Genomic DNA, 27219 nt, shown 5'->3' with positions numbered 1-27219 from the left:
CTTCACACATTTTCAAAGTATTGAACTGCCTTTTCTTCTATAGCAATCTGCAACATATACCAGGTTAAAAAAAACCAATCATCTTAAATCATGATTTCTTCCCTAAAATCCCCTTTCTACTAATTTATAAATCCTCCTTAATATTAATTTTTTCCTATCATATTTCTCAGCCTTGATTATTTCATGTATTTGATGTACAAATGTATTGAACACTTACAATATGTACAAGATAATTTTTTTTTCTCCGGTATGCGGGCCTCTCACTGTTGTGGCCTCTCCCATTGCAGAGCACAGGCTCCGGACGCGCAGGCTCAACGGCCATGGCTCACGGGCCCAGCCGCTCCGCGGCATGTGGGATCTTCCCAGACCAGGGCACGAACCCGTGTCCCCTGCATCAGCAGGCGGACTCTCAACCACTGCGCCACCAGGGAAGCCCCAAGATACTTTTTTTTTAAAGCTACATGTTAGTTGACGCTTTTGTGCTTGACACTGGAAGATACACTGTTGGAAGATTCAGCCCCTGCACTCAATTTTCTCACAGGTTAAAGAAGATTCAGACAAGTAAATCCACAATTCAACACTCTACTATAAAAGGTATGAGAAAGGGTTGCCCAGGGGGTTTTGATTGTAAAGAGCAGGAGAAACTATCTTTTCCTGGGTATGGGAGGATTCCTAGAGATGTTACCTGAGAAAAGGAAGATGAGAAGAAATTGCTAGGTGAATAAGGGATATTTTTTAGCTTTTATTTCTATTCAATTCTCACACAAAAAGAAAAAGTCAAAAAAATAAATGAAGGTATGTGACTCTCAGAGCTCCTTAGGCTCTTTGGTATCTATATTTGTAGCTGGAGATACATGTGCCACAGTTATGTTCTAAGTTAAGGGAGTCTGCGTGTGTCATGCATCAAGCATGTAGCACAAGCTCATGTTAATAAAAATAGCCATTCAGGCATAATCAAGGTAGAAAAGCAACAACTCACTACATATTTACCGATACCTTTCCTCTAGTCTCCTCTCCTGTGTTCCTTTCACCCACCCAAATGTTTTGGTGTGTAAACTTTCCTCTCAAGACAATGGAGTCCACAGCATGGCCATCACAAGTTTGAGTGTTGAACAATAGGTGAGATCCCTAGTGAATAATTACACCCAGTTGGAGAAGACTAAACAGGGCTTGGAGCCAGGTGAGAGAAGTAGCGTTTGGCTTATCTGCTCTGAAATAATATCTGAAAGACTCAATCCATAAAGTTTCCATATGGTTGAAAGCAAGTTGAAGAGTGAACACTGGGTCTTAACATTGTGTGTGTGTGTGTGTGTGTGTGTGTGTGTGTGTGTATGTTTTGATTCATCAAATGTTAGGGAGAAACATTTTATGACAGAAAGAGCACTGGCCCCAGAGGCATGGGTTTAAAGTTCTGTATCTGTCACTCTCTTGACAGGAGGCTTTTTTAAAAGCTCATTTAATGACTCAGTTAATGCTTTTTTACATATGAAAAAGAATGAGCCTTTTTCAAACTTAAAAGTTGGATGATTTCATGGTCACTTTTAGTCGCAGCTTTTTAAGATTCCCCATCTAAATAAACTCTTAGGCTCCATGACGTGTGCCCAACCTAGACATGCCGAAGGGGCTTTGAAATCCTGGCCTGCTTTCAGCCAACTTTATGCATTTATATTAGCTGATTTGTTACTTGATAAAAATGTTCAGGATAATGCAGTCACTTTTTTCAATGTTGTAGAAGAGACCACTTCAGAAACAGATTACAACAGCCATGATAATGGACCGGAGTCCTGAGGCATTGAGCTGAGAATTCCATCTCCCCCTGCATGAGAGAGGCAGGTTGTTACCCTCTACAGAATCTAAGTTGGGGATTTGCTCCCTAACCCCCTAACTCTGGCTAACAGCTTCCCATCAGCCTACCATCTGTGAATGAATCTGGACCTGCAGATTTATAGTCTCAGTTGGTACCGTGTCTTAGGATGTGGAGGACAGCTCGCTTATTATTCCCTAATGCTGCTTCTTCTCAATCTTAAGAGCTAACTCAAGATTTAGTGAATAAAATATACACACGTTACATGAGCTACTCAGATTCCCTCCCACATCGTGTCTTCCAGACTGAGGAGTTCTTCCAACTGCCTATTCTCAAACCCCCAACCTCACCCACACCTTCAGCTGAGGAGCTGCTTCCTCAGCTGCAATGGAAGGGGGAGGCTTCTGGAAGCCTTCCATTGCCAAACGATGCAGGGGACACGGGTTCGTGCCCCGGACCGGGAGGATCCCACATGCCGCGGATCGGCTGGGCCCTTGAGCCATGGCTGCTGAGCCTGCACGTCCGGAGCCTGAGCTCCAAAGCAGGAGAGGAGACAACAGTGAGAGGCGCGCGCACAGGAAAAAAAAAAAAAAAAAAAAAAAACCACAGGAAAGCATTGGGGCAGTAAGACGGGCAGTGGACATGAACAGGCCCTTCATACAAAAACAGAAAGACACCAGTCTGAAAAGACCACAGAATGAAGGACTCCAACTACGTGACATTCTCGAAAGGGCAAAAATACACAGACAGTAACAAGACCAGCAGCTGTCGGGGGCTTGGGGGCACTGGGCGGGTGAACAGGTGGCCCCCAGGGATGTTTCGGGCAGTGAAATGGTTCTGGGTGGCACTGCAGTGGTGGCTGCAGGTCATCACACCTGTCCAAACCTGAACAGTAGGACACAGAGAGTGAGCCTTGACATAAACTACAGACTCCAGGGGAGAATTAGGTGTCAGTGCCGAGCCATCACTGAGATGACGCGCCACACAGGCCAGAGATGTTACCAAGGGAGGGAACCCAGAGGGACGGGTATAGGAAAGCGCTGTCTGCTCGATTCTGGTTCTCCTATAGCCCTAAAACTGCTCTAAAGACTGTCTACCAATTAAAAAGAAGAAACGGCTTCTAAGCACGTGAAAATACTCTCAACCTCATTCACGATTCAGAAAAACCCCAAGGGAACGTCCATACTGCTTACCGGGGCCTAGGATGAGCGGGAACACGCCGCGGCCTCGCCCCTTCCTGTCGGGCATCGCGCTGGAGCCCAGAGTCCCCCTGACTTGACCCACCGCACCCCACCCCGCGTTTCATGCCGTCCACAGTCTCTACACATGACATCTTTTGATCAGATGACTCACTGTCCCAATTACAAGGTTTCAGTTTCTCCACAGGAAGAAACCAAAACCAGCACAGAGGGGAGGCTCTTCAGTCAAACTCAGGGTCTGCCTGCCTTCACGTCCCGCTCTTCCTGACGGGAGGCCCACATCCTAAGGAAGGAGGTCCTTACCAGCACCTCAGGAGCCTCATCCAGTCCACCTCACGCTGCTCTGAGAGCCTCGCCAACCTCTGCAGCTACCCAAGTCCTGGTCACTTCAGGGCCGTCCCCCTTCCCCGAGTCACTGAGCCACGTGCTCTGACAATGCATTTCAAACCAGGCTCTCGGACTTCCCTGGTCGCACACTGGTTAAGAATCTGCCTGCCAATGGTGGGCACACGGGTTCTAACACTGGTCCGGGAAGATGCCACATGCTGCAGAGCAACTAAGCCCGTGCACCACAACTACTGAGCCTGCGCTCTAGAGCCTGTGTGCCACAACTACTGAGCCCACAACCCGCAACTACTGAGGCCCGCATGCCTAGAAGCCGTGCTCCACAATAAGAGAAGCCACCGCAATGAGAAGCCCACGCACTGCCACGAAGAGTAGCCCCCGCTCGCCGCAACTAGAGAACAAAGCCCGCGCGCAGCAACAGAGACCCAACGCAGCTGAAACTGAATAAGTTAAATAGTAAACAAATAAAAAATTAAAATGAATGAATAAATAAATAAATAAAAGCAGGCTCTGCTTTGTCAGCACTCTGGAGTTCCCTACGTATCGACGGGCAGGATTCCCGTCCTCTCCTGTAATTACGTCTGTGAAGTGCCTTTCCCGAGGAGCACAGAAGCTCCTGGAAGCAGAGAATTGCTTCTTAAGATCACATGCAGAAACTGAAGACATTTGATGCTTATGTCAAGGATAAAAGACACAACACTAGATGGTGTGAAGGGTCCTCGAGGCCAAGAGCCAGGCAAGCAGGACACTTCCTCTGGGGACCCTTCCATCAGCAGAGAAGAAAATGTCCGTGGCCAGAACTGGCACTCAATTCGCTTTGAGCCGAGAAGCACCCGTGTAATTACACAGGCTCCCCAAAGAGTAATTACTCCCACATTTAAGAAAGGAGACGGCTTTTCAGGCAGGGAGGCAAGTGCAGTCTTCCCAGCTGGACGCACTGTGTGCTGATGGTCACGACGGAGCTGGGCCCCCGAGCTCTGCTCTCCCCTCAAACCCCCAACCTCACCCTCACCCTCAGCTGAGGAGCTGCTTCCCTGAGAACAGAGAAGCCATCGGAGGGCTTCCCCACCTGCAACCCTGCTCAGCCATCCCCTCCCCACTCCAGGACCACGGGCAGCAGCTCTCCCCTCCCCCACACGCATCTACTGGATCATTCCCACTGTTATTTCTCCCATCACAACACAAAACAACACAACATCCTCCCCGGACCTCAGCTCCTACCCCAGCTACTGTCCAGTTTCTATTTTCCCCGTCACAGCAAAATGTCGTGAAAAAGTTGGGACCAGAACAAACCCAGTTCTCCCACTCCTCTCTCCTAAGCCTCTCCGATCAGGATTTTACCCCACAGATCCATCCAAACGCATCATCGGCGAGCTACGACCTCCCCCCAGTGCTGGGCTCGATGGTTAATGGCTCCGCGGAACGGCAACCTCGTTTGTCCAGTCACCCAGGGAACCTCTAAAGTGCTTCCCACATGCAGACAAAACGCTGTGATTAATATTTTAGGAGAAATACTCAGCGTGGAGAATACACTTGAGCTGCTGGATGAAAGAGGTAGCGGCACAGAAGAAAAGTTTCTGTAACTACAGGAATGAACAGATAAGCTGTTTTAATGGTAGCAAGTATGGGATGAAGGAGAACGAATAAAAACCATTCAGAAGACGACATTAACAAGCCTCACACCACAACGTGGTAACAGAGGATGGAGAAGGACTTTACAATGAACTCATTTTTCTGGGCAGGTGACAGGCTGGATGATGCAACGATGAGCCGCCAGGGACAACAGGACAAGGCAAGGGGCAGGGGAGCTGTAAATAATCGTTTCTGGATCTACTGGATCTAGTAATCCGAGGTGCCCTTTGGACAAACTCCATAGAGATGCTGGCAAGTGGCTGGACAGAGGCATCTATCTGGTCCAGGTGGGAGAACTGACAGAGTTGGAGGTGAAAAGCACCAGAGGGTGAGATCAGACAGGTTGAAGAGTCATGAACCAAGGGGGAAAAGACAACACACAAAGAGGGCGGAAGAAAGAATCAGTCAGGAAGACAGCAAGGAGAGATCTGTCACAGAAACCAACAGAGCAGACTCTGCAGATGGCAAGGCGACAGTGGTCTGAGGTGACGACTGGCAAATCTCCACTGCTTTGTATGCTGGATGCCAGGTCACCTCAACCGGATCAGGTTCCGTGGAGGGGCAGAACCAAGACCGCAGGCTGCACGATACAATTCAGCTGGGAAACAAGAATCTTTGCCAGAGACCTCACTGCATGGTGTGTAACGCGACCCTCTGAGATTGTAAGAGACAAAGAGCGCAATTTACTGGAAGGGTGACAAGGCTGTTCTTCCAGATGATCCTCATTGCATCCCTCGACTGAGCACTGGAAACAATGTACCTATGTGACAACGGTGTTCTACTGAACAGACAAGTTATATGCACTGAGTGCTCCCTGGACAGCACGCTCTCGGCTTACAGGAAGCACAAGGAAGGCACCAACGTCAACACGTTAGGGGCTGTCACTCAGGAAGGCTCGCGGCCTACAGCGGGATCCTCAAGGAAAGCTTTTAACGCTCGAGAACAAAAGTGCTTCGGCAGGACAATGTAAGTCAAGCAAGGGATGGTGTTTTGCCACAAATGTCAAGAACACGAGGCTTGTACTGTGGCTCTAAGAGGATCCTGGGATCTACACGTAGAACTTGCCAGAAACACTTGGTACTGACCTGCTCCTCTACGCTTTGTCTAACCACATCTTTTACCTACTCCTACTTTCCCATTTTAACTTTTGAACTATTCGCCTCCCAAGGTGTTATCACAAAAGAACAGCAGCAGGTAAACACATAAACAGCAAAACTCACCAGAGGCTGATTCATTTTCCGCTGCTCTTGGAACAACGTGCAGGACTGTGACAGTGGAGGCGGACCTGGAGAAGGAAAACGCAGGCAGTGAAGCTACGACTGAAGCGGCTCGGGGTGCACGAGCACCCGCCCCGCGCTCCACAAGAGACACCTGTGGGAGACCCATCCTTTCACCTTCAGAAGGGCCTGTGAGAATAAGGAGGGAGCAACCACCCTCAGGTCTGTAACTCCCACGTGACTCTGGTACCTGAGGGGATACTTTATTTTTCCGTAGCGAGTGTACATTGAATCCTATTAAAATAAACCTCCGTCATTAAATATGAAATTTAAAAACGCTTATAGTTTACCTCTTCTCAGTCTGTTAACAACTTAGATCAGAACATCCACAGGATACCCAGAATAAAGGGACACACTCAGGTCCGTTTCAGTCTTGCAATGATTTGTACAAACTTTACAAACTTAAGTGCGACGCTCAAAAACATCTTTTATTAAAGCTGACTTTAAGTGAACAGAACACCTGGCCTAGGAGTTTGGAGTCCTGTGAGCGACCCCACGTGCACACCCGGTGAGGATCCAGGACAAGTCATCTCCCTTCTCAGGCCCCATCGCTTCCTTCCTCACCCGAGGCAGCAGGACAGAAGCTCTGCAGACTCGTCCTGCACCGATTACACTGGGCGACTCCACAGGGCACAACCCAGGGGGGCGGCGGACGCTTACAGTAGACAACCAAGGTGCTGACGCGCCTTGAGACACACGTGCGAGATGCCGAGACGGCGACAGGAGGGGGAGGACGAGGAGGATCGGGGTTGGACGGAGGGGAGGACGCGGCACGTCCCGGCCGAGCCTGTGGACCCTGCTCCACCAGGACACCCGGAGCTCACAAGTCCCAGGGGAGCCCCATCAGGAGCAGCAGGCCCTGTCCTCCAGCCCGGCCCCTCCACCTCCGGGAAGCGGTCAAACCCTCCCGGTGGCTCTACCGCGGGGCCCGGGACGGGCTACCCCAAGCCCTGCTCTTCAAGGGCCGCAGGCTCCACAACCAACTACAGGCCTGCAGACGCAACACCTACCCCGTCGGGACTCGCTCACCGGCCCCGGGCTCCCGAGGCTCCGGTCCGGGGGCTGCTCCTCGGGCGCGCTCCTCTCTCGGCGTCCCTCCGCTCCGCCTCCCGAGACCACTGGGCCAGAGGAGCCGGCTCTGGGCCCACGTCCCTCCCGGGACCTCGCTTGGCCCCGCGCTGCACATGGTCGGGCACTGCACCGCCGCCGGCCGCCCGGCCACTCCGGCCCAAACGCGGGCTCCGCGGCTCGAGCTCGGAGGTCACAGTTCCAGCCTCCGCCCGGCCCACGCGAACCCTCGCCCGCACAGCCCGCTCCCGCGGGCTGCCGGCCGGCCCGGACAGCGTACCGCCCCGCAGGCCCCGAAATGCTCGCCCGCAAGAGGCCAAGACGGGGAACGACGGACAGCGACGACCTGGGCACGCACAGCAAGCGAGGGCGGGGCGGCGACGGTGCGCGTGCGCCAACACGCACAAATCAGGAGGCGCACCTGCGCAGGCGGACGCCCGAAGTCCGCCTGCCAAAGCCCGCCAGGAGCGCGGGACAAGTACCCGGACTCCAGAAGCCTCCCAGAAGTCTCCGTGCCGTCAAGATAGTGAACGTATGAAATGTCTCCATCTCATCTGGCGCTCAAGTGCTGCTGTGCTGCGAGGGTGTGCCGCCTGGACCAGGGACTCCATTGCCCATTTGTCTTCACTCCTGTTAGGGATCAAGGAAAGGTGTAGCCTCAAGTGGGGGCTGTGTGATGGTCTCCAGGGTCCCTGGTCCCTTCCCGGCCCTGGGACATTTCGGGTTACATCTGAGATTCCCCCACCACCAGGAGAGGGGAAGGAGGGTATCATGTTCGCTTAACTGAAACGCTATAACTTTCATTCAAATCCTAGAATACAATAAATGCCCAGCCATGACACAAACTAATATTGCCCACGGAAGGAAAAGAAAATAGAAACTGTAGCTGTTTAGATTACACAACCAACGCATTAAAAGCTGTACGAAAATCAGAACGTACACACAAACCGAAAACAGAAAACAGATACCTGGGATCTTACCTCTTAAAGAGGATACTGTTTATGTTAGGTAAAAATATCATTTTTCAAAAATGGAATCAGAAGGGTAATGATTTATCACTATTTATCACTGGGGGTGAAATAATATAACTGTGTTCTTGGCCAACTGTTCCTTAAAAGCTGCTAGGGGAAAAGTTAAAAATAAAATCTCCAGGGACTTCCCTGGTGGTCCAGTGGTGAAGACTCCTAGTTTCCACTGCAGGGGGCACGTGTTTGATTCCTGGTTGGGGAACTAAGATCCCGCATGCTGCGCAGCACAGTCTCATTAATTAATTAATTAACGAACACACAAAATAAAAATAAAAATAAAATCTCTCGCCAACCGAGAAAATCCTCTCCACAAATGTAGAGATAAAGAAAACGGTTTTACTGTTGAATAACCATTAAACCAGACTGTGCTGTGCACCCACAGGTGAACCACTAATGTTTGTGCAAATGAAATCAACCTCACCTTTTTTTTTTTATAGCTCAGCAGATAAAATCTGTTGCATACAGGTTCTCAAGATAAACGGGAACTTGCCTCATGGGAATAGACTTGACACCACCATAAAAATGGCATACATTCTTTCAGAGTACATCCTAAATTCACCTGGTCATCTCGGTGGTTACCCATGCTAGTTAATACCCTTTATCCAAAGGAGAAAGACAACTTCTCCTATCTCTAGGACAATCACGTACTTATAGCTCAGAGGAAAGTGCCTAACACCTAGCCTAAACTCCCCTGGTGACAGAGAGATAAAGAAGATAGCTCTCAGGTCCTTAACATAAACATTCCTGGGTTGTAATGCTGGCAAGAGACTGATTTAGCTTTTTAAAAGATTTAGATACTTACGAAAGGGACAGAGGAAGTATTTCTATTACAAGCGTCTTGAGGAAATCCTCTAAAAACGGAAATAAGAAGTGATGATTCATGCAAATGAATAAGCACCTAACCCATTCCTGATTTCCCCAGCTGAACTGCCACATTAAATGAATCCTGCACAAAATGTGTGCTTCCCCAAAACTGCTCTTGGAAGTGGCTGCTTAGAGCCACGAATGGTCTTTTCCAGTTCTTGCTGCTGCTGACTGTGGCCTCTGCCTGAATTCTCACCGATGAAATGCTGCTTGTGTGGGAATGACAGCGACCACACCTCCTCTGAGCCTGAGCCTGGCAAACCTCCAGGGCGCATTTCTCGCATTTTCCAAGTTCACCACGTAAGGACATCAGCTACACGGAGTACCTTGCTGGGAAGCGCCTTGGAAGGGCAGTGCGCCCATGAGCACGCCACCAGGCCTCCAATTCTCACCTCACCCACGTGCACTGACCGTGTCTCAGCAGAAGACTGGGGTGGCCTGTGAACCCCAGCTGTTGTGCCCACCTCCACACCTCACTCTATCCCTTCAGCCCAGAGACATGCTGGGCTCCCCAGCCCCCTGCCCTGGACACTCTCTGCAAGTCTTTCTATTACAAGTTGTCTTGAGGAAATGCTCTAAAAAAGGGAATAATAAGTACGGAGTCATCCCAATGAACAGGATGTCCAGCAGTGAGCTGATGTCTCTCACGACTCACCCCTCTCTCCAAAAGGCGAAAAACTGTCATTTCATACATTTCCCCCTTTTAAAGTTGTTGAAGCTAGGAGGGTAAACCTGGACCCTGCGATTTCACCCTGACCAGAAGCAGCAATGGCCACCTTTTAGTTTGCTTTCATTAAGATCTCTTCATATATATGGAGATTTACAATATAAAGCTTTCTCTTTTTGTATCTGCATTTCTATTAAATACAGATATTTTCCCTACTTTGTCACTTATCTATTTTTATTGAAGTATACTTCATTTACAATATTTCAGGTGTACAGCAAAGTGACTCAGTTACATGTATTTATGTAAGAATATACGTATTCTTTTTCAGGTTCTTTTTTCCATTATGGGTTATTACAAGATATTGAACATAGTTCCCTGGGCTATACAGTAAGTCCTTACTGTTTATCTATTTTACATATAAAAGTGTGTATCTGTCAATCCCTGTTCTTTATCTTTTTAACTTAATTTTTTACTCTCACATTCTGTTATACAGACACTTAAAAAGATATTTTGTGTTCAAATCTTTCACTTTCACTTCATACTTTTCATCAGCTTGGACACTGTACTTGAAGAAGCCTTTCCCATCCTGCATTTCCTAAGTAGTTGCCTGTGTTTTCTCCTGTTTATTTTGGGTCTCTTAACATACCAATTTTATCAAGATAACTGGCACCCATCTTCAGGATTTGTAAAATCATTTTCCTCTTAAAGTCTCTCAGCCATTTTTTTCAACACTAACACATCTACCACAACCAGGAAACGCAATGTTTAAGAAGAAAACTCAAGTTTGTAATCTAACAGAAAAGGACAGGCTCTTCTTTGAAGCTCAGCGACATGTCTTAATTTAAAGGCAGGGGAGGGACTTCCCTGGTGTTCCAGTGGTAAAGAATCCGCCTTCTAATACAGGGTACGTGGGTTCAAAGCCTGGGAACACTGGTCCGGGAGCTAAGATCCCACACGCCACGGGGCAATTAAGCCCGCGTGCTGCAATTAGACACGATGCAGCCTAAGAGAGATAAATAATTTTTTACAAATAAAAATAAAAAAAATAAAGGCAGGGGAAGCAGGAAAGTGACCGTCTCATGTGAATTCCTTCTTATTCAAAATACAGGTCGTAGCAGTTTACTTGGGCTGCGTCACAAAATACGACACACTGGCGGGCTTAAGCAACACAAATGCACTGTCCGACATTTACGCAGGCTGCAAGTCTGAGATCAAGGTGTCAGCAGGGTTGGTCCCCTCTGAGGGCTGTACGGGAGGATGTGCTCCAGGCTTCCTGGTGGAGAGGGCGGTTTCCTCACAAGCACATGCACTGTGTATGTACCAGGTAGGTGCCTGGGCTGAACTCCGATCCCAGGGCTGCTCATCCGCAGCAGCACCAGGCCGCTGGAGGGCTTGTCACGGACCCATTGGCAGGAGGACTGCAGGCTGACACAGACGTCCGCTCAGCTGTGGACCCATGGCCCGGCCACAGCCCTGACAGAGGCTGCCTGGTTGAAATCCAGGTCACGGTTCACCTCCCTCCTGCTTATTGCATTCAACGACGCCTTGAAGACCCCCTACTGCACCAGCCTGGGTGGCACATCCCACCCAGTCATTTCCAAATCAGAAGCATGTCAATTGAGAAGGTTAAAATTAGGCCCTGGCTCAGTGCTGTGGAATTAGAATCTGTGAGGCTGGGTCCAGGCATCTGTGTTGGAATATTTTCTCCACGTGACTCTCATGCCCAAAGGATTGTATTGACGAAGCACTTCTGCTTCACCCTACTGATATTTCTGCACGAGAGCTACAGCCGTTGTTATATTAAACTGCATCCACAGGAGGAAAAGAGAGGAGGAGAGGTGACAGTTTTGCTTATCTCCAAACACGCTGTTACTGAACCAAACTTCGGTCCACTCGCCCGCATGCACTAAAGCCAATCTACTGACATGGGTCACGGTGAAGGAAAGTGCCACGTTTATGGCAGGGCAACAAGCAAGGGGTCCAGGTATCTAGGGCTCAAAAGGCCCCCACTCCCCATCCCCAGTGGCTTTCAGGGAAAGGTGTTTACAGATGGGGTGAGGCTGTTGGTGGGAATGTACACTGGTGCTGCCGCTGTGCAGAACAGTGTGGAGGTTCCTCAAAACACTAAAGCTAGAGCTACCGTAGGACCCAGCAATCCCACTCCTGGGCATATACCCAGAGAAAACCATAATTCAAGAAGACACATGCACCCCAATATGTATAGCAGTACGATTTACGATAGCCAAGACATGGAAGCAACTTAAATGTCCATCGACAGAGGGATGGATAGGGAAGATGTGGTACGTATGTGTGATGGAATACTACTCAGCCATAAAAAAGAATGAGATTATGCCATGTGCAGCAACATGGATGGACCTAGAGATTATCATACTAAGTGAAGGATGTCAGACAAAGACAAAGACCATATGCTATCACTCCTATGTGGAATCTAAAACAGTGATACGAATGAACTTCTTAACAAAACAGAAACAGACTCACAGACATAGAAAAAAAACTTAGGTTTACCAAAGGGAAAAGGTGGGGGAGAGGGATAGATCAGGAGGTTGGGGCTAACATATGCACACAACTATATATAAAACAGGAAATCAACAAGGACCTCCTGTAGAGCACAGGGATCTCTACTCAATATTCTGTATTAACCTAGGGAGTTCCCTGGTGGCCCAGAGGTTAGGATTCTGGTCTTTCACGGCCGTGGCCCGGGTTCAATCCCTGGTCAGGGAACTGAGATCCTACAAGCCACACAGCACCACGAAAAAAAAGCAAAATTCGGTAATAACCTAAATGGGAAAACAATCTGAAAAAGAATAGATATCTGTGTCCATATAACTGAATCACTTTGCTGTACACCGGAAACTAACACAACACTGTAAATCAACTATACTCCCAATATAAAATTTAAAAAATGTTTAAAGTGAATTACAAACGAGTGGGGTGAGGGAGAGGAGCTTGAGGGGTGTGTGGTCAGCTTGTGGACATTCTTCCGATTGGTTGGTGGTGAGGTAATCTGAGGTCAACATCATCAACCGGCTGGTTCCAGCTGGTCTGGGGTCTACGTGCTTGTGGGCAGCATGCAGTTACCTTCCTCCCCCCTGCTGGGGGCTTCAGTCTCTGCAAAACAGCTCCAAGGACGTGGCTCAGAACAGTATCTACAGCCCTTGAGGAGGAACTAAAGGTCCTTGACTTTGTTTAACGGCTACACTAGTATTATTTGGTCTTTTGGGACTCTTTTCCTTGCTTTTGGCACTTTCTCCCTTCTCTGATTAAATTGTTTGTTTCCAACTCACGGAAGGCTAGGAGGCTAAAATTTTCTAAAGACAAGAAGCAGGCAGAAGACATGGGGAGAATCCGTCCCAGGAAGGCCCCACAAGGTCCTGCTCACTTACAACATCACATTCAATCTGGGCTGTTTACGCCATTTTTGGACAACATACCAACACATCTTAAGATGGGTCCCACCCGACTGTAGCACATTTGGACAAGGTGCGGTGGGGTGGGATTATGCAAATCCAGATCTGAAGACTAGATAAAGCAATCAGGGTATTTCACAGTACACAAGAGAAATTTTCATGGGGACAGAATACCAACCTTCTAATATTTGAAAGCCTGTTAGCCAAGAGGGAGTGAACTTCTGTTTTGTTATACAAGGACCCAATCAGCTGTGATGGTTGAAAGCATGAGGAACGCAAATCTGAATTCATTTGCCTCCTAACAATGCAACGTCTACAGCAGAGGGACACAGGTCCTCAAGCAGCAGTGCTTTTCCCAGCAGTGCAGACCCTGAGGAGAGCCAGGCTGTGGCAGCTCTGGAGGACCTCAGGCACTCTTTGCACAGCCTCTGAGACCTAGAACATCTCAGAAAGTCCACGAGTGCAAACCAAAGAGACACTCAGTCCCTGCACCTTGGATGAACTGATTTGACTCTACGTATGCATTGCTTGGGCTAATTAGAAATATGGAAGTGATCAGAAGACAGAATAAACCTCTGGGCACATCCTGAACAACACAGATACTTCTCATCAAAGTCCAAACAATAATTCAAAAGCAAGATTCAGAGCCAAAATGTGGAAACAAACCAAGTGTTCACTGACAGATGAATGGATCAAGAAAATGTAGTGTGTATATTCACACAACAGATATTATTCACCCACAAACAGGAAGAAAAGTTTCTAATTGATACAAAGACCATTTATGTATTTTTCAAAGATTGACATTTCTTTGTATGAACAGTGAAAATTTAACAATTCCACTTTTAAGAGGAAAGGTTAGTGTTTCTTTGTAGAAACAATTAAGTCTCAGCAGTAGAGGCATAAGCACACACGTGCACACAGAGTAAACAGAATAGCGCCCCGCTACCTCCCCGCAATCTGATCCCCCGATGAGCCCTGCTGATTCTCCCTCCAAATATAGAGAACCTGTTTACTTCTCTCCATCTTCTCAGACATCGTCTTCCTGGACTACCACGTCAAATTCCTAACCTTATCTGGGTCTCCCGACTTCCACTCTTACTGAATCCCCACCCCATCCATTTATGCAGCAGCCAAAATCAATTGTTCCCCTTTCAGTGCAAACTGGATCAGGACACCTCTCATTCACTGCTTTCACACTGCACTTGGCAAACATCTGAACTTCTTTAGACCCACGGTTTTATTTCCTTCTCACTCACTGTGTACTGTCCACACTGGCTTTGGGGTCTAGGAAGGAAATTTTGACACAGGCTACCACACAGATGACACGCGAAGACATTAAGCTAAGTGGATAAGTCAGATACAAATGGACAAATGTTACATGATTCCACTTCTGTGAGGTCCCCAGACGGGTCAAATTCATAGAGAAAGAAAGTGGAGTGGTGGGTGTCAGGGGCTGGGAGGGGGATGGGGAGTCAGTGTTTAATGGGGACAGAGTTTCACTTGGACAGGATGAAAACATTCTGGAGATGGATGGTCAGGATGGTTGCACAACAATGAGATTTCTTTTTTTTTTCCTTAAGATTTTTGTTTTACTTATTTTCAGCTGCGTTGGGTCTTCGTTGCTGGGCGCAGGCTTTCTCTAGTCGCAGCGAGCGGGGGGTACTCTTCGGTGCGGTGTGCAGGCTTCTCATTGAGGTGGCTTCTCTTTGCGGCAGAGCATGGGCCCTAGGCACGTGGGCTCAGTAGTTGTGGCTCGCGGGCTGAGGGGTTATGGCTTGCAGGCTCAGTAGTTGTGGCGCACGGGCGTTAGGTGCTCCGCGGTATGTGGGATCTTCCTGGACCAGGGCTCGAACCTGTGTCCCCTGCATCGGCAGGCGGATTCTTGACCACTGTGCCACCAGGGAAACCCAAGAAAAAAAGCAAGACTCAGACCCCAAGGGGAGGAGTGGAAGTACGAGTTGGGAGGTTCAGAAGAAGCTTCCAGTGACACTGCATGACCCTGAGTTGGCTATTTTCTTCTCTGCATCTCGGCTACCATATACTTCCTACCCTCATAGAAAAATAACCTGTCTGGAATTGGAAATTTTTCCATTTAGTCTTTTTGCGCATGTGACATTTTTATTCAGAAAAATAATCTGTGTTGAACTGGAGTTTTTTCCATTTAGTATTTTGTACATGTGACATTTTTATTCAGGTAGTGAAATCTCTGGGTCAACAGTGATACCACATTCTCAAGATTTTGATAACTAGACTAGAACTTCTTAACTGGAATCAAGGGGCAGGCTTTGGACAATCTATGGACTTTGTGACATCCAAAGGTGCCCTGTGTGTGTGTGTGTGTGTGTGTGTGTGTGTGTTTGTAGACACCCTTTGAAGGGTGCGTGAGCACCTGTAGTTTTCTATGATTTTAGCTTCTCCAAATGGCTCTTGGACTCAAAGGTGCCTGAGGGGAGCGGACGTGTACTCCCCCAGTACAGAATTCTGAACGCAGTGTCAGTAAACATTAAGCCGAAGAGCTTTGCCAAATTGCGTGTTTTAACGTAACTTTTTAATCCAGTGAGTCGATGTACCTGGGATCTTTTTTTACATACTTATCTCACTCTTTATTTATTTTTGGGGGGGGGGTACGCGGGCCTCTCACGGTTGTGGCCTCTCCCGTTGTGGAGCACAGGCTCCAGACGCGCAGGCTCAGCGGCCATGGCTCACGGGCCCAGCCACTCCGCGGCATGTGGGATCTTCCCGAACCGGGGTACCAACCCGTGTCCCCTGCATCGGCAGGTGGACTCTCAACCACTGCACCACCACGGAAGCCATTATCTCACTCTTATAAGGCTGAAACGTTGCTGCTTCCCCTAAGTTTCCTTGTCCCTCTCCCCACTCTCCCACCAGGCCGTGGAAGAGGAATGGGAGGGAGAGGAAGAGTCCAGCAGGGAGAGGACAGTGCACCTGCTGGGAAGCGGTAAAGCGGGGTCCAGAGTGGGAGGGAGGGAGACACAAGAGGGAGGGGATATGGGAACAGGTGTATATGTATAACTGATTTGCTTTGTTATAAAGCAGAAACTAATATGCCATTGTGAATCAATTGTGCTCCAATAAACTTGTAAAAAAAATTAGAACTACCATATGACACAGCATTTTCATTCCTGGATATATATCGAAAAAAATAAAACCAAAAAACATTAATTTGAAAAGATATATGCACCCTAATGTTCATGGCAGCATTATTTACAATTGACAACATATGGAAGCAAGCTAAGTGTTTATTAAGAGATGAATGGGTAAGGAAGATGTGATATATATATATACAATGGAATACTACTTAGCTAAAAAAAATTTTGTTTGGGGCCTCCCTGGTGGCGCGGTGGTTGAGAGTCCGCCTGCCGATGCAGGGGATACGGGTTCGTGCCCCGGTCTGGGAGGATCCCATATGCCGCGGAGCGGCTGGGCCCGTGAGCCATGGCCGCTGGGCCTGCGCATCCGGAGCCTGTGCTCCGCAACGGGAGAGGCCACAACAGTGAGAGGCCCGCATACTGCAAAAAGAAAAAAAAAAAAAAAAATTTTGTTTGAATTGAAATTGTATCAAGTATCTTTTCCGACCACAATGCTATGAAACTAGACATCAATTACAGGAAAAGAGCTGTAAAAAAATACAAACACATGTAGGCTAAACAATACACTACTCAATAACAAAGTGATCACTAAAGAAATCAAAGAGGAAATTAAAAAATACCTAGAAACAAATGACAATGGAGACACGACGACCCAAAACCTATGGGATGCAGCAAAAGCAGTTCTAAGAGGGAAGTTTATAGCAATACAATCCCACCTTAAGAAACAGGAAACATCTCGAATAAACAACCTAACCTTGCACCTAAAGCAATTAGAGAAAGAAGAACAAAAACATCCCAAAGTTAGCAGAAGGAAAGAAATCATAAAAATCAGATCAGAAATAAATGAAAAAGAAATGAAGGAAACGATAGCAAAGATCAATAAAACTAAAAGCTGGTTCTTTGAGAAGATAAACAAAATTGATAAACCATTAGCCAGACTCATCAAGAAAAAAAGGGAGAAGACTCAAATCAATAGAATTAGAAATGAAAAAGGAGAAGTAACAACTGACACTGCAGAAATACAAAAGATCAGGAGAGATTACTACAAGCAACTCTATGCTAATAAAATGGACAACCTGGAAGAAATGGACAAATTCTTAGAAATGCACAACCTGCCAAGACTGAATCAGGAAGAAATAGAAAATATGAACAGACCAATCACAAGCACTGAAATTGAAACTGTGATTAAAAATCTTCCAACAAACAAAAGCCCAGGACCAGATGGCTTCACAGGCGAATTCTATCAAGCATTTAGAGAAGAGCTAACACCTATCCTTCTCAAACTCTTCCAAAATATAGCAGAGGGAGGAACACTCCCAAATTCATTCTACGAGGCCACCATCACCTTGATACCAAAACCAGACAAGGATGTCACAAAGAAAGAAAACTACAGGCCAATATCACTGATGAACATAGATGCAAAAATCCTCAACAAAATACTAGCAAACAGAATCCAACAGCACATTAAAAGGATCTTACACCATGATCAAGTGGGGTTTATTCCAGGAATGCAAGGATTCTTCAATATACGCAAATCAATCAACGTGATACACCATATTAACAAATTGAAGGAGAAAAACCATATGATCATCTCAATAGATGCAGAGAAAGCTTTTGACAAAATTCAACACCCATTTATGATAAAAACCCTGCATAAAGTAGGCATAGAGGGAACTTTCCTCAACATAATAAAGGCCATATATGACAAACCCACAGCCAGCATCGTCCTCAATGGTGAAAAACTGAAACCATTTCCACTAAGATCAGGAACAAGACAAGGTTGCCCACTCTCACCACTCTTATTCAACCTAGTTTTGGAAGTTTTAGCCACAGCAATCAGAGAAGAAAAGGAAATAAAAGGAATCCAAATTGGAAAAGAAGAAGTAAAGCTGTCACTGTTTGCAGATGACATGATACTATACATAGAGAATCCTACAGCTGCTACCAGAAAACTACTAGAGCTAATCAATGAATTTGGTAAAGTTGCAGGATACAAAATTAATGCACAGAAATCTCTGGCATTCCTATATACTAATGATGAAAAATCTGAAAGTGAAATCAAGGAAACACTCCCATTTACCATTGCAACAAAAAGAATAAAATATCTAGGAATAAACCTACCTAAGGAGACAAAAGACCTGTATGCAGAAAATTATAAGACACTGATGAAAGAAATTAAAGATGATACAAATAGATGGAGAGATGTACCATCTTCTTGGATTGGAAGAATCAACATTGTGAAAATGACTCTACTACCCAAAGCAATCTACAGATTCAATGCAATCCCTATCAAACTACCACTGGCATTTTTCACAGAACTAGAACAAAAAATTTCACAATTTGTATGGAAACACAAAAGACCCCGAATAGCCAAAGCAATCTTGAGAATGAAAAATGGAGCTGGAGGAATCAGGCTCCCTGACTTCAGACTATACTACAAAGCTACAGTAATCAAGACAGTATGGTACTGGCACAAAAACAGAAAGATAGATCAATGGAACAGGATAGAAAGCCCAGAGATAAACCCACGCACATATGCTCACCTTATCTTTGATAAAGAAGGCAGGAATGTACAGTGGAGAAAGGACAGTCTCTTCAATAAGTGGTGCTGGGAAAACTGGATAGGGACATGTAAAAGTATGAGATTCGATCACTCCCTAACACCATACACAAAAATAAGCTCAAAATGGATTAAAGATCTAAATGTAAGGCCAGAAACTATCAAACTCTTAGAGGAAAACATAGGCAGAACACTCTATGACATAAATCACAGCAAGATCCTTTTGGACCCACCTCCTAGAGAAATTGAAATCAAAACGAAAATAAACACATGGGACCTAATGAAACTTAAAAGCTTTTGCACAGCAAAGGAAACCATAAACAAGACCAAAAGACAACCCTCAGAATGGGAGAAAATATTTGCAAATGAAGCAACGGACAAAGGATTAATCTCCAAAATTTATAAGCAGCTCATGCAGCTCAATAACAAAAAAACAAACAACCCAATCCAAAAATGGGCAGAAGACCTAAATAGACATTTCTCCACAGAAGATATACAGACTGCCAACAAACACATGAAAGGATGCTCAACATCTTTACTCAGTAGAGAAATGCAAATCAAAACTATAATGAGATATCATCTCACACCAGTCAGAATGGCCATCATCAAAAAATCTAGAAACAATAAATGCTGGAGAGGGTGTGGAAAAAAGGGAACACTCTTGCACTGCTGGTGGGAATGTGAATTGGTATAGCCACTATGGAGAATGGTATGGAGGTTCCTTAAAAACCTACAAATAGAACTACCATATGACCCAGCAATCCCACTACTAGGCATATACCCTGAGAAAACCATAATTCAAAAAGAGACATGTACCAAAATGTTCATAGCAGCCCTATTTACAATAGCCCGGAGATGGAAACAACCTAAGTGTCCATCATCGGATGAATGGGTAAAGAAGATGTGGCACATATATACAATGGAATATTACTCAGCCATAAAAAGAAACGAAATTGAGCTATTTGTAATGAGGTGGATGGACCTAGAGCCTGTCATACAGAGTGAAGTAAGTCAGAAAGAGAAAGACAAATACTGTATGCTGACACATATATATGGAATTTAAGGGAAAAAAATGTCATGAAGAACATAGGGGTAAGACAGGAAAAAGACACAGACCTACTAGAGAATGGACTTGAAGATATGGGGAGGTGGATGGCTAAGCTGTGACAAAGTGAAAGAGCGGCATGGACATATATACACTACCAAACGTAAGGTAGATAGCTAGTGGGAAGCAGCCACATAGCACAGGGAGATCAGCTCGGTGCTTTGGGACCGCCTGGAGGAGTGGGATAGGGAGGGTGGGAGGGAGATGCAAAAGGGAGGGGATATGGGAACATATGTATATGTATAACTGATTAAATTTGTTATAAAGCAAAAAAAAAATAAAAAATAAAGATGAAGAAAAAAAAACAGAATAAAATGTTGCCATTTATGACAAAAAAAAAAAAGAGGGGTCCGGATACCTTGAAGGGGGTTTTGGAGGACGGGCAGAGGTTGGGTCAGTGGCAGGAGATACCATTTACCCCTGATCTCTGGGACAAGTGCACGCATAGGTCTGACAGTTACTTGTGTTTTCCTTCAAACTGGTTTCCTTCAAACTCCGATGATGACATCAGAGGCTTCCGACCTTCCCGATTGGATGGACCAGACTCCTTGGTGCTTGGCAGCAGTAGTAGACGACAGAATCTCGCCAGAGCTTCTCTCCACTGACAGTTGCCCCGCAGCTTGGAGAAGGGACGACCACTTGTGTTTAGCCCAAGTCCAGAAGAAGAGTTGGGACAAAGCAGAGTCTAGGCTTCGAGGAAGGGAAGAGTCTGGGAGACATCATGGACAATCGTCAACCGACTTCCCAGGCTGAGGAGCTGAACTCCCAGTCCAGCTCTTCAGGGTACCCCCTGGAGTTGACTGTCTATGAAGAAAGCCCAGGACCGTCAGGTGAGGGGGCTGGCATGAGAAGGAATTTCAGAGATTTGACCAGTAAGGAGGAAAGGGTACAGAGGTCAGGAAGGAGCACCTGCATAAGGTGCCTATGAAAGAAAGGAGACATTCAGAAAGCCAGGGATTGAGGGAGGAGAGCACAGGAGCTGGGGACACGGAACACCTGGGGAGCAAGAAACAGGGTTAGGAGATGAGATCCAAGGATGAGAGAAGAGGAGAGAGGAAACAAGGGGAGGGTTCTTTTTTTTTATTCCTGGTGGGAGAAATTATCTACCATGAGAAAGAGTTTCGAGAACGGGAAGCTGGACAAATGACAAAAAGAGTCAGGGGAGGGATAGGTAGATATGGACAGAGAAAGATGGAAAGATGACTTGGGGCAAGGTCAGCGGTCTGTGAGACTGGAAAGCACGGGGGTGCTTTGGGGGGGGAGGCGGAGTCGGGGTGGGGTTGGGTGGTCACCAGTGGCTGAATTCCCAAGACGAGAGCGTCATACTGTAGTCTCTTCTCCTTCGTCAGCTCCCTGGGCTGGTTGCAGCCCCCCGCCTCAGCGCCCCGGCTGTAAGAGGAGGAGGTCAGTGGCGTTCAGAGCGGAGGTGGAGGGCAACACGGCCGCTGAGGCCCAGGACACCTGGGTCGTGGAGTCGCTGAGTGGGCTCAAGATGAAGCTGAAGCGACAGCGGGTGTCTTCAGTGCTGCCTGAGCACCACGAGGCCGACACCTGGGTCGTGGAGTCGTTCAGTGGGCTCAAGATGAAGCTGAAGCGACAGCGGGTGTCTTCAGTGCTGCCTGAGCACCACGAGGCCGACACCTGGGTCGTGGAGTCGTTCAGTGGGCTCAAGATGAAGCTGAAGCGACAGCGGGTGTCTTCAGTGCTGCCTGAGCACCACGAGGCCGACACCTGGGTCGTGGAGTCGTTCAGTGGGCTCAAGATGAAGCTGAAGCGACAGCGGGTGTCTTCAGTGCTGCCTGAGCACCACAAGGTCTTCAAGTGGATGCTTGGTAAGGACCCACCGCCCTGCCCAGCAACCTCCAATCCTATACTTGAAAAACAAACAAACCAAAACTTCCCATGACTACACTTTCCCAGTGGAAAAGAATTCCCTGCTACTTGGTGCGCTCTCCGTCCCTGGCGGACTGTCTACGGATAAAGGATACGGGGGACACATAAAAGATACAGGATGAGGTTAGACTTAGAAATGATACAAGACTAGGTTAGATTTAGAAATGATACAGGATTAGGTTCGCTTGGTTTCAACTGTATCCGAGACTCTAGCTCTTACTGGCCTTTTGAATCTTACTGGCATGTTCGGGGTGGGGGGAGGAGGGGCTGACAAGCCATCTTCACCCCCTGACATGACTGTCAATTGAGACATTGGCTGAGAGTATCTTGATGCCCTCTGCAGGTACGTGAATGCATGATGAAGGGGCATCACTCCCTGTCACTCGGCCTCCCCAGAAGGGGAGTCACCCCCTTTCCTCCCACAGTGAATGGTCTTCCCTCCCCTCTTTCCGTCAGCTTCACCCTGGGCCACATCTTGGCATTTCCCCAGGGGGGCGCGGTTCACCCTCTTGGCTCTGGAATGCTCCCACGACAGCCCTGTTCCCACTGGCAACATCTGCCCTTTTTTCACAGAGGATCCCGTCGTTAAGAAATTCCTCGCCTGGGACAAAAACCTGGAAGTATCTGACAAGGTAAGTCACCCACTGAGATGGATTCCTGCTCCAGCGCCTGTTCTAGGTGGGCGCGCTGGGTGCTTTCTACACCCACGTTTCCACTCCCCTCCTAACCTCATGCCTTGTCAACACTTCCCTCCAGGGGCCTCGAGGTCCCCTCTGGGATCTGAGCCCCAGGAGTGCCTCTTTGGTGGTTGCTGCCTAAGTCCCCTCTCCTCTCAGCTCCTGGGGACTCGCCTTGGCTCTGGTTCATCGAACACCGTCCTGTGCCCGCGGCCCTAAGTCCACGCCCTCAATCCCAAAGCCTCCCATCCTTGGAGCGCCGCCAACTCTGACCTTCTGTCCTCTCCCCTTCCCCAAATAATCAGGCTCACCCTACACGGGGGTCTCTCCTCCAAGTGGCACCACCCATTCCTCGTCCCCTGCTCCCTTCTCCCTCCCACTCTTTCTCCTCTTCCAGGATGTGACCTCTCTCCTACGTTTTTTCCCCTCTTTCCATCAGTATCTCCTGTCGATGGTGATAGCGTATGTCAGCCGGGCCGGGCTCCTCTCCTGGCAATTCCAGAGAATCCATTTCTTCATAGCTCTGTGAGTACCTTGCTCCATCCCCGCCATCAATATTCAACACCCTGGGAGGGCAGAGGGAGAGACGTGGGGCTCTGACCTTTCATCTATTTTTTTAAACCCCTTTGTACTGACTCTAGGTGTGAAAATGACAGGATTACGGTACCGTGGTTTCTTTTTCAAACCATGTTCTGTTTTTTATAGCATTCACTGTCAAAACAAACTACCCTAATGTCAATTAAAACACTGAAAGAAACAAAGCAAAACGCAAAACTTTCCTAAGAGGAGAGGAAGAAAGAACTGACACCATCCTGCCCCTGAGTAACAGACTTGAGACGTTTCCAGTTCGAATTCTCCGGTCTCGGGTCTTCCCACATCAGCACCAAGTGTGATTATCTTCCGTTTCTGCATTCCCACGACAAATGCCACAATCGGGGCCCGTATCACATAGCGCGGATTTGGTGTCAAATGCTCCCCACTGATGTTTCTTCCAAGTCTTCCAAGCCAGTTGGCTCTATTTGCCTGAACATCCTTCCAAAACACAGGTCTGACCGCTTCACACAATTTCATTGGCTAATGACATGCCAAATCAAGGCCAGAGTTCTGCGTTGGGATTTAACTCTCTCTGCAATCTCCAGCACACCGTCCTGATACTTTATTCCTGTGTTTCACTGCTCCTTCCAAATACCCTGCCCTCTAAGTTTCTATTGAGCTTTCTATCCAGGTATCTTTGCCATACATTTATCTGAAGAAAACGACCCTATCCTTAAAGTGGGTTCAAACACCAAAACCTTCACGATGCCCGATCTCCCTAACTTCTGCATCCCAGAGGCACTTTAGTTCAAATTGTATTATAATGTGATGCTTTGCATTATAGTCATTTCTTATCTCCCCCCTTCCCCTTCCCCGGTCCCACTAGACTAGACACCATGTGGAAGGCAGGTCTCGTCAAAATGTCAATGCATTCCCAAAACACTCAGCACAATTCTTTTCATTGGGCAAATGTTTGTTATTGTGAGACTTCTAGGTAATCAGTATTGCATTTGGCCATGAGATAAAATGTTCATTCATTCATTCATTCATTCATTCATCTAACAAACCTTATAAAGTACACCCTACATGCTGGGGAATATGAGGTGGTGGGAACAGAGATTCACAAAAGGCTGTTGAATTCATGCATCAATATGAACAAAGCCCTAAATGTGTCATTTGCTAGGAGAGGGATGAATGCAGAAACAGATCAGATCAGCTCCTGCCCTCAGGAACTGTACATGTACCTACAACATAGGAAGAGAGGTGTGTGCACATAAAACAAGTTGAAGGGAACGGGGAGGGGGGTTGGATCGTGTCCTCATCATCAAGGTGTGAGAGGCACCCTTCCGAAGGTCCTGCCTGGAAGTGGCTCCTTGATGACTGGGCGGCTCCCGGTGACGCTGGGCAGGGCTGGGTGGGTCGTGTGAGGATGCTCAGCCTGCCTCTTTTCTGGGAAGCTGATCTCAAGTGGAGGCCCTTCCTGTCCTGATGACAGCGACCTCATGTCTTTCCCCAGCTATGTGGCCAGCGACATGGAAGAGAACAACCAGGCCCCCAAGCAGGCCATCGTTTCGTTCCTCTATGGAAAGAACAGCTCCCAGCATGCCTTGTTCCACAAACTGCGTTCCCAGTTCATCCGTTCCATGGGCTGGAAGACATGGGTCACTCGGGAAGAGTGCGAGCAGGTGGGTGGGCTGTGGTGGTCTCGGGGAGGGGGAGGGACGGAGAGGAGGTGGGGATCATGGGGGACTCGGTTTGGGACTTGGGGACAGACGAGAAAGAACCGGAGGCGGGGCAACGGGAGGCAGCGGCATCCTCATTGCCAGGGGCTGTTTGTCTTTCCAGATCCAGGCTTTTGATCCAGAGCTCTGGGTGTGGGGAAGAGATCGCGCCCTCTTGCCCCAGAGGCCCCAGGACCACGCAGGCCTGAGGTCATCGGCCTGTGCAAAGGTAGGTCTGCGTGCGCAAAGGTGCGGGTGGAATGATGTGTTGTCTACTGAGGAAATAGGAGGAATCCCACTGCTGGACCCACATCACCTCTCACGCTGTGAAGGGGGCCAGCCAGGCACACAGCCACGTGCCGACTCTGCGCCAGCCACGGACTGACAGCCACACACAGACACCAGCACCGCGAGGCCCGTGGGCACCAGACCTCGGGGAAACCAGTTTGTCCCAGACGCATGGGTCTCACTGAAGTTATTTCACCCAAAGCAATTGGGTCCAAATAACAGCTTTGACGAGATGGTGATTCTTTTCCATATACTGTGTTTCTCTTTTTCATTCATTTTTGGCCTTACATCCCTCAGGGTTATGGGTTCTAGCATTTATCTACAACAAAGTAAATGTCTACAAACAGGATATTAGATAGAACAGCCCACACGTTCAATAAGAAAAGATGAATTATGACTAGCTTTATATTCATCCAAATTTACTTTCAAATTGCCTATGGCCAGATCACCTGTGACTCTTTATTCCCCCTGACTCACCACTTCTGGACCAATGATTCCTCTAGTACAATTCACCTTTTCCCTCTCACGTTTATGGTCAAGGGGGTTTATCACAACGACTGAAGGTTAAGGAATGCCATCTTCAGCATGGCTTATTACAATTGACACATTAGAGTTCTAGATGTGGGCAGAGGATTGAGCAAACATTTGGTTTAAGTCTTGCAAACTAGCTGTCTTAGTCCATTCAACCTGCCCTACTACAGACCGCGTTGCTTAGAAACAACACAGCACGGTCTCTTTTACAAGGGCAATAATCTCATTCATGAGGGCTCTACCCCATGACCTAATAACCTCCCAAAGACCCCACCTCCTAATACCAGCATCTTAGGGGTTAAGATTTTAAGATTTCAACATAAGAATTTTGGGGGACACAAACATTCAGCACATAACACTAACCAAGTTTAGGGCTGAGTATTATTTAAACATTAGCATCCAGGGACTTCCCTGTTGGCACAGTGGTTAAGAAACCGCCTGCCAATGCAGGGCACACAGGTTTGAGCGCTGGTCCGGGAAGACCCCACATGCCGCGGAGCAACTACGCCCGTGCGCCACAACTACTGCGCCTGCATTCTAGAGCTCACGAGCCACAACTACTGAGCCTGCGTTCTAGAGCCCGCAAGTCGCAACTACTCAGCCTGTGCGCCTAGAGCCTGTGCTCCGTAACAAGAGAAGCCGTCAGGAGAACCAACGGAGAGTAGTCCTCGCTCACCACAACTAGAGAAAGCCCACACGCAGCAACAGAGACCCAATGCAGCCAAAAATAAAAGAAAGAAAATAAGTAAATAAATGAAAACTTAATAATAACATAGACATTAGGATGCAGGGTTAGGGTTAGGGATCCGGCCTCAGGTCTCCTGGTCCACGATGTTGACTTGTCAGTGATGTCTGTAGTGTGCTTCCAAGTTCAGAATTTAAGTGGTGCCAAAGGACCAAGGTGAGTTAAGACTAAAGCAGCATTCTCCAAATGCCAGCTCCCTGAGCAGAATCACCTGGAGTCTGGGCTATAAAGCAGATTACTGGGCCTGATCTTGGGTGCATTCAGTAGTTTTTGGAGTCAGGGTCACCAAAGTCCAAGAATCGCACTTGAAAACAATGAATGGTTCAGGACTGGGGTTCAGAATGGAGAATTTGAGATAAAACTCCATTCATAAATGAGTCTCAATTCTGGTTAGAATTGACTAAGAATGTGAAAACCTTTATATCTGGACAGTTGCCACTTTGAAATCTGACATCCTTGCTCCTTCTCTTACTTCCAGATCACAGAGCCCAGGAGAGATGAGGATGTTCAACAAGAGGTCAATCCAGACACTGACGACAGCCGTGAAGAAGGAAGGGAGAAGCCTCTTGTGCAGATCATCGAGAAGAAGCCAGCATCTTCTAGAACGAGCGGAGGCCAGTTTTCGTGTTATACTCCTAGGAGCGGGGCGTGCTTCTAGGAGTCTGTGGCAGGACAATAAGAAAACAGGGTTTATTCAGATTCCACCCTTTTGGAAGGCACCACCTCAATTTTCAGATCATTTC

At 47.5% G+C, this 27219-nt stretch overlaps 1 protein-coding gene and 1 pseudogene across 2 annotated transcripts in view; one reads left to right on the top strand and one right to left on the bottom strand.

The window, feature by feature from the left end:
* Nucleotides 1-27219, bottom strand: part of LOC309808866 (centrosomal protein of 78 kDa-like) — a 1034926-nt pseudogene that overhangs the window by 601690 nt on the left and 406017 nt on the right. The window lies entirely within an intron of this gene.
* LOC309808045 (speedy protein E4-like) lies at nucleotides 20809-25456 on the top strand (the record flags this gene model as incomplete). The annotated part of the gene is made up of 6 exons (XM_082628053.1): nucleotides 20809-20917; nucleotides 21437-21658; nucleotides 22554-22612; nucleotides 23097-23182; nucleotides 24708-24876; nucleotides 25037-25456. 6 exons carry the CDS (start codon nucleotides 20809-20811, stop codon nucleotides 25295-25297), a joined length of 906 nt encoding a protein of 301 aa, XP_082484179.1. The 3' UTR covers nucleotides 25298-25456.

This window comes from Mesoplodon mirus (assembly GCF_964341445.2).
Source record: "Mesoplodon mirus genome assembly, chromosome: 7".
Classification (NCBI taxonomy): Eukaryota; Metazoa; Chordata; class Mammalia; order Artiodactyla; family Ziphiidae; genus Mesoplodon; species Mesoplodon mirus.
Note: the sequence above shows the minus strand (reverse complement) of the source record. Positions and strands in the feature narration are given on the sequence as shown.